The 8,045-nt window shown below is 47.6% G+C and overlaps 1 protein-coding gene across 4 annotated transcripts; it reads right to left on the bottom strand.

Annotated features, from left to right (window-relative positions):
- Nucleotides 1-309: 309 nt before the first annotated feature.
- LOC112878631 (receptor-like protein EIX2) lies at nt 310-5,483 on the bottom strand. Of its 4 annotated transcripts, XM_025942871.1 has the most exons (3): nt 4,722-5,470; nt 4,229-4,441; nt 310-3,240 (listed from the first exon to the last, which is right to left on the bottom strand). In XM_025942871.1, exon 3 carries the CDS (start codon nt 2,843-2,845, stop codon nt 431-433), a length of 2,415 nt encoding a protein of 804 aa, XP_025798656.1. In that variant the 5' UTR covers nt 2,846-3,240; nt 4,229-4,441; nt 4,722-5,470; the 3' UTR covers nt 310-430. The 4 variants fall into 4 exon arrangements, 2 of the variants coding, with proteins under 2 accessions (XP_025798656.1, XP_025798655.1); XM_025942870.1 differs by having other exon boundaries at nt 4,229-5,470; XR_003225817.1 differs by lacking the exon at nt 310-3,240 and adding an exon at nt 3,442-3,909 and having other exon boundaries at nt 4,229-5,483.
- Between the last annotated feature and the right edge of the window lie 2,562 nt (nt 5,484-8,045).

The following is an 8,045-nucleotide window of genomic DNA, read 5'->3' as shown; positions in this document are numbered from 1 at the left end:
CCAGTCTTCCAATTCTGAGCCCGCCTCTGAACTAGGTAACTGTGCCACGTGAGTTTTAGGCAATGAAACTCCTCTCGCATCCCCTATAACTCTTTCCTTCTCTATTCTCGTTTTGTCAGCAAAATTGATGATATGGTATTTTCGAATTTAATGTGATAAAACTCTCCATGAACCTACTAGCCTTATTAATGGTTAGGTTTCGTGTTCGAGAAATAATGCTGGTGACGTGGCTTTCCAGCCATGCATGCCGTCTATGTTATTAATGGTGTACGACCTCGCTGATCCCACATGCAATTCCGTTCAGCAACCTGACCACATGCAATCCCACATGTTATTAATATATCCAACCCCAACAGAGTGCCGGCCTCAAATTAAAATGATGATGTATGATTACACAACAATAAATCTGCTACTGGATAAAAGCAATTCTTCATGGCTTCTTGAAGAGTACAGAACACAGCACCCCCAAGAGGCCAACTGCGAACCCTGATACAAGTCCCAAGTAAAAGAACAATGATTCTGAATTCTCTCCGCTTGCCTTTTCATTACCATGCTTAGGATCACTATTTCCTGATGAGCAGTTTCTCTGAAGAGGGGGTCCGCAGAGATTATTATTCCCATCATACATAGTTGGGTTGTTGTCGTAGACGGTCTCAAGCTGACGCCCAGACGGTATTCTTCCTGATAGATTGTTATATGACAAGTCCAAGACACTTAAAAATGTCAAGTTTGACAAGCTTGCAGGGATTTCACCAGAAAGACTGTTCCATGAGAAGTCAACTGATTCCACTAATTCCATAGCGCCAATATTCTTTGGAATGTTTCCTCTCAAGCAATTCCTTGACAAATTTAAGTATTTCAATCCATCAAGAGAAGCTATTTCATCTGGAATTCCTCCAATTAAATGATTGACAGACAAGTCGATGTCAACAATATAAAAAATACTTTGTGCGGCATACTTGTGTTGTAGATGCTTCGTCACTGCAGACAAAATATCTAGGAACTCATTATTTACCCAACCTACGTACCAATCAGGTTGATCCTGATATATTATTGTCATTGCCATTAGCTTTGATAATGACTGAGGAATTGATCCTGATATATTGTTGAATGATAAATTTAAGAGTTGAAGTCGTCTAAGATGTGTGATATTCGCTGGAATACTCCCATGTAACATGTTGTGGCTCAGATCTAGGAATCGCAGCTCTGCCAGATGTCCGATCCATATTGGTAATGTCCCATAGAAATTGTTCCATGAAAGATCAAGCAAAGTTAGATTGGAGAGGCGTTGGATCAAGGATGGGAACTTTCCAGAAAATTTGTTGTAACTTAGGAGCAAGCAGTGTAGGTATGGCATCGAAGAACATACAGGAAGTTCTCCCGCGAAATAATTGTTTGACAAATCCAAGACATGTAGATATTGCAACTCACAAAACTTTTCAGGAATAGGACCAGTAATTTTATTAGAGGATAGAATTAGTACTTCAATATTTGGAGCTCCGAAGTGCAAATGCCCAGACAAGAAGTTCACGGAGACATCCAACATTTTGAGGCCTCTTGGCAGCAATGGTATCTGGCCACTAAGGTAGTTGGAACTGAGATATAATTCCTCCAAACTAGTGAAATTCTGTAGCCCCGGTGATATAGATCCACTAATGCTGTTGTTAGATAGGCTAAGAGCAGTTAAGCTGGTTAAGTGCCCCATTACCTGTGGCATTATTCCTGTCATATTATTATCTTTCAAACTTAGCCAGCCTAATTTGCTAGTAGAACATTGTGGCAACTTCTCTATGAACTCAGTTATGTTCCCAGATGATAGGCTCCCATCGAGCTCCAGAGTACGTAATTCACATAGATTTTTCAAGTCCACTGCCATCGTGGCTGAGTTTCCATTTTTCGTAAATCCCAGGTAATAAAGGGACGTCATTCGTCCTAGTGCATCAGGGAAAGGACCGTAAAGATAGGTTGAACTTAGCCCGAGGTGTTGAATGCTTGTTATGTTCCAAAACCAACTGGATGCAATTGGATGCCCAAAGTAGTTCATGGATAAATCAAGCATCTCAAGTTTTGTGAGGTTTATGTGAGTGAGCCATTGGTTTGCTCTGGGAAGGGAGCAGTTCGAAAGGGAGAGAGACTTCAGAGATGGAATCATGTTTACCGCATGAAGCCAATTATCTATTGTACTTAGATTTATGCCTGCCATCTCAAGATACTCAAGCTGATGAAGACGAACTAACCATGAGATATCAGTTGTGTACAAATAATTATGAGCGAGATCAAGATGTCGCAGGTTTGAGAGGTTACCGAGCTGAGGCGGCACCTCACTCGGCAAAGAGTATGCGTCGGTGAGGTCAAGGTATTCTAATGTGGAAAGGTTGCCAAGTTGAGCAGGCAGTCTGCTCGCAAACGACAACAACGAGAGGTTGAGATATCGCAAGTTTTTGAAAGAACACAGGAATTCGGGAAAATGACCATCATGACCAGATAAGTATGTGCCGCCTAAATCCAAGTGCTCCAGATGCTCTAGAGACAGTAAGGAAGGACTTATCTGGCCTGCCAAATTTCTATCGCTTAGATCAAGCTCGAGGACATGGCCGGTTTGGCTGCTGCAGATGACGCCCATCCACCGGCAGCAGTCTTTCCGCCCTCGTCGCCACGACGAGAGGATGCCTTCAGGGTCGCTGGTGATGTTTTCCTTGAAGGCCAGCAACGCGTCCCTCTCGTGCGGCAAGCAGCTCGCGTTCCGCTTGAGCTGCCGCGGCGGCAGTCCATGCGATGCCACCAACAAGAAGCTCGAGGCGGCGGCCACGAGAAGAAGCAAGAACTTGGCAGCGGAGGGATGCATAGTAAGTGGTGTGGTCTGTGTATGCAGTACCTGGCAATGAGCAAAGCTATCTGCTAGTAGAGTGCTAGAAGGCCTGAGCTGTGTGTGCTCTTAAATTCCTGCTGCGATCCAAAGATCTATCTAACTTCATTGACTGAAGAGCACGTCGGAGAATTTTCAAAGGCTGGTGACCACATAAAGTTGTGGAATAAGACGTTGCGGTCCACGTAAACTGAGCAACAACTAACAACGACGTAACACCTAGCATGCATGGCTGGAAAACACAAGGAAAAATGGGGTTCCAATTAGACAGCGTTTTTCCGTCACACATACGCGGAACGGAGATTGGACCGGTAGACCTTGATCTCATGACCACAGACGTAGGTACTACTTTTGGATCATAAAGATTGGTAACCCTGGAAATGGTGAAGCTAGAGCAAATTAGAAGGGGTGCGTTTGCCTTGTGAGTTTATGAATTTGATCGTTATACAATTTTTTAAAAGAATTTGATCATTACACATGGTGAAAATTTGCTTGTTGATTTTGCATTTTGGTGTGGGTGCATGTGAGCTTCGCCCAAACCTATTTAGTAGACTATAAAATGGCACTAATCGAGATTATATGACACGGCAAGAATGAAAATTACTTGGTAGTGTAGTTGTCACCACAAGTTGACTACGTGATTGAATATTCAAATAAAGACTAGTGACCACAAGACGCACTAACACGTCAAGTAATTGGCCTCCTTATGAAGTTCTAGCAAAAGAGTGTCAAATGGGCAACAAAACGTTAACCCAATAAGGAAAATTCAGAAAAATACAAGTCACAATAGAATTTTGGAAGCATTTCAGCTGGATACAGTACGGAGAAAGGACACTATACCGCAACAATGATTCTGTACTGAGAAGCTTGGAACCGTTGTCCTGCTGGTCACTGTAGCCAGTGAATTTCTTTTTGAAAGGAAATATCCAGTGAAAGTTGCAGCATCAGACATGAGGATGAGGAGATCCATTGCTGGCTCTACGCAAGCTCGTGTCCGCTACGCACAGGGGCGAAGCTAGTTTCCAATTAACCATGGTGCACTCCTTCAGGGACTAAAATAACTTGTCAAAATTATATGGTAATTTTAAGTTTAGTTAGTGGGAAAAAAATTTTTACCCTATGGCGTCGCCCTAGCTCCTCACAATCACGCTACAAGAAAACAGCTTAATTTTGTCGGCAGAAACCGTCGAAAACAGCGAGAAAACCGTCGAAAATATATATTTTCGTCGGTCGGCCGAAGAAAATAGGCCGACGGAATAAACGCGACGAAAATAAACGCATTTTCGTCAGCACAACTAATAGAGATGGAGACTGTACAAAATCAGCACGCAAAAAATTAAAAAAGGAAGAAAAATTGTATACCTTGCACCCATTTCATCGAACACGTTGAGGGCATCATTCATGGAAGCGTTGATGCCCGCAATGAAGAGCACGGAGAACGTGCTAGTGCCGGTGTATTGGAGGCTGCTGGATGTGGCGCAGTGGCCATACAACAATAAAGGCTGTTGTTGTTGATTTGAGGGAGATGGACGAGAGAAGACGAGAAGTTGCGGCCTTGCTCAGCTGCTGTTGCTCCTGTGTGGTTGAGAAAAGAACAGAGAACTGGCATGAAAAGCAGAGATGATTTGAGGGTTGCTGCTGCTAGAGATTGGATTTGGATGCAATTCGATTGGAACAAAGTAAGCCACTGTAGCTAGTGTTGCTTCGACGAAGAAAAATGAGAGGAGATAGGAGAAGATGCTTGAGTGATGCAGGATGTGGATATGCTGCTACTGCTATGCATCTCGTAGGAATGAGAGAGCTAGCTAGTGCTTCTTTGGAAGAAGAAGAGAGAGATGATGCCGATGATTTGTACTCAGCCATGCGAAGAAGAATCTGTAGAGAGGCACTGCCCCTGCCCAGGCCGCCACGCAGGCTCGGCGCCTCCCCTACCCCGGCCTCCGCGGAGGGTAGAGGGGAGCTCGCCGTGCCAGGCTGCGTCGCACCGCCCCTGCCCTGGCCTCCGCGCGGGCTGAGGGAGCTCGCCGTGCCTGGTCGCGCCGCTGCTCCTCCGAGCTCGTCACGCCCGGCTGCCCCGCTTCGCTCCTCGGCCTAAGCCGCGCAGACCGCCCCGCTACGCGCCGCCGGCCCTTGCGCCGGAGCTCGGCGCCGCCCGCCGCGCGCTGCTTGGCCACCCCTTACCCCAGGCTCCGCGCGGGCGAAGAGAACTCGCCGTGCCGGCTGGGTCGCACCGCCCCTGCCCAGGCCACCACGCAGGCTCGGCGCCGCCCTTGCCCCAGCCTCCGTGCGGCGGAGGGTGGAGGGGAGCTCGCCGTGCCCGGCCGCGTCGCGCCGCTCCTGCCACGACCTCCGCATGGGCGGACAGCGGAGGGAGCTCGTCGTGCCTGGCCGCACCACTGCTCCTCCGAGCTTGTCGCGCTCGGCCACCCCGCGCCGCCGCCTCCGCCCAAGCTTGCCGCGCCCGGCCACCCCGCGCCGCTCCTCCGCACCGCTCCTCCACCCAAGCTCGGCGGCGGGCGGCCGGGGCAGGGGCGGCGTGGCGGGCGGGGGCGGCGGCAGCGGGGGCGGCGGTGGGCAGAGCTGAGGCGGCTATGCGGCGGCTAGGGAGAAAGAAAGAAAACTACGTGGGAGCCGCTATTAGGGTAGCTCAAATGATGCCGACGAAATTACACTTATTTTTATCGGTTTCAGTCAAGCCGACGAAAATATAACATTTATTTCGTCGGTACTCGTCAGGCCGACGAAAATACGTATAATTTCATCGGCTTGGATAAGCCGACGAAATAATTTAGTGGTTTTTATCGGCTTCCCGTAGGCCGACGACGAAATTGAGCTGTTTTGGTGTAGTGTCATGCCGGCAGACAAAGGCGAGGCGCTGACGCGGCAGCCTGACCTCACCACACAAACAGGAACCAAGCAAATCCGGAGATGGCTACGACTCTGGCAGGGGAAGAAAAACAAAAAAGAGAGTGGGGGTGGAGTTGGAAGGAGGGGGCTGGGTCGAGCCCAATGCTGCCCAACGAGAAGAAAGCAGGCCCACGGTACGGAGGCCTTTTCCTGAGGCAAAGCCCATTTGGATGCGTTAGCAGTCGCCGTCCATTATAGGCAGCGATCCCAGCATGCATTAAATCGGTGTTGCCTCGGTCAGGAGCCCAAGCTGTGTGGGAGGCTCCCCAGAATTTCCGGTGTCGTCATCAGCTCGGCCGGAGTTGAGGAACAAGTTCGGGTTAGCGGTGGCCGTGGTGGAGGGTGACGGTGGAGGCATCGGAGCGGCACGGCGCCGGAGCTGGCGCATTTTCAGCCCACCCGCGATCCACAATCGCCCCCTTCCGACCCCGAGGCGCCGTGGGCTTCATCACGGCTGGTCTCCCGAGGTTAGTAAATCGATGCGGCATTAATGTAATCCCTGGCCCAATTGCATGCTGGGGCAAAAAACAACGCCATGCGCCCGGCGCGCGTTCGTAGATACGGCCCACCACACACGGTAGACCATCGATGACAAAACACAGATTAGGTTAGGTTAGTGCTCAGACCTTGCAGGACCCACGTGGAATCTCGTTCGGTTGACCAACACTGACTAGCTACGATTTCTTCGTTGGGTTTACTAGATTAATTATAAAACTAATTGCATAAATGGAGATTAATTCGTGAGACGAATCTATTAAGCCTAATCAGTCCATAATTTGGCAATATTGTGCTACAATAAATATATGCTAATGATGGATTAATTAGACTTAATATATTCATCTCGTGAATTAGTCTTCATATGTGCAAGTAGTTTTATAGTTAGCTATATTTAGTACTTCTAATTGGTGTTTAAATATTCGATATGTTCAAATATTCGATATGATATGACTAAAGTTTAGTCACTCGGATTCAAATAGACACGTGCTCCTATTTCTGCCGAGCTCATGGGAAGGGAAGGAGGCCGGGTCGATTTCACCTGCCAGTTTGAACTTGGGAGATGGGATCTGGGCACGGTCTGATCTTGGTCCCCCTGCGCAACGACCTGCCTGGCAAGCTGTTGTGTTCGTCCAAGGCAGGACCGGTTGGGGTTGGAAACAGACGTGGAATGCCAGGTTTGGACAGACGACCATGTTCACAACGTTTTTCCTTCACACATATGCATGGAGGATAAGTTTTATTAAATAAGTTTTTACAAACGATCACAACAAGTACAAGCTATGAGCGCTTGTTGGAGATTCGATCGATCGGTAGACCTTGTCCTATGACCACATACCTAGGTACTACATTTGGATCATAAAGATTTGTATGCTCAGAGTGACGAAACTAAAGCAAATTGGATGGGATCCTAATAATTGATTTTGCATTTTGATATGGGTGCATGTGCACCCCTAGACACTGGAGGGGATATAGCAAATTGGAGGGGATATAGCTTCGCCACAGTAAGCTCGCACAAACCGATTTTGTAGAATATAAAATGACTGACAAAAATTCTGTTTGGCACTCGCGTGCTAGCTGCAACAAGCCACAATATATGGGATTTCATTTTGTTTGAAGAAAAGTGGATGCATGCAAGGTCTGTTGTGCGTTGGGCTAGCATTTTTTTCTTTTTCATTTGGCTGCGTTTGGACCAAAGTTGTACTCCCTCATGTATTCATGTCACGCAATTTTCAGCTATTTTCACAATAAATTTAGACGTACTAACAGCAAAGCAGTTTATTCAAAATTACTTAAAAGTGTAAGACCAATCATTAGTACCGGTCATATGACCTGGTACTAAAAGTACCTTTAATATCGCTTGATAAACACTAACCATTACTAAAGCGTCGGATATCCAAAAAAAAATTTAAAAAATATTCCGAAAATGGAAGAAGGCCCGCATGAGGATGCTATCAACCGGCGGCAGTCATTCCGCCCTCGCTGCCACGACTTGACGATGCCATCAGGGTCGCGGGTGATGTTTTCCTTGAAGCCAGCAACGCTTCCCTCTCATGTGGCAAGCAGCTCGCGTTCGGCTGGAGCTGCCGCGACAATCCATGCGACACCACCAACAAGAAGCTCGAGGTGGCGGTCACGATAAGTAGCAAGAACTTGGTGGCGGAGTGGTGGTGTGTATGTTAATACCTTGCAATGAGCCAAGCTATATCTGCCAGTAGAGTGCTTGAAGGTCTGACCTTTGTGTGCTCTTAAGTTTTTGATGCGATCCAAACATTCT

Source organism: Panicum hallii, unplaced genomic scaffold (assembly GCF_002211085.1).
Source record: "Panicum hallii strain FIL2 unplaced genomic scaffold, PHallii_v3.1 scaffold_175, whole genome shotgun sequence".
Lineage (NCBI taxonomy): Eukaryota > Viridiplantae > Streptophyta > Magnoliopsida > Poales > Poaceae > Panicum > Panicum hallii.
Note: the sequence above shows the minus strand (reverse complement) of the source record. Positions and strands in the feature narration are given on the sequence as shown.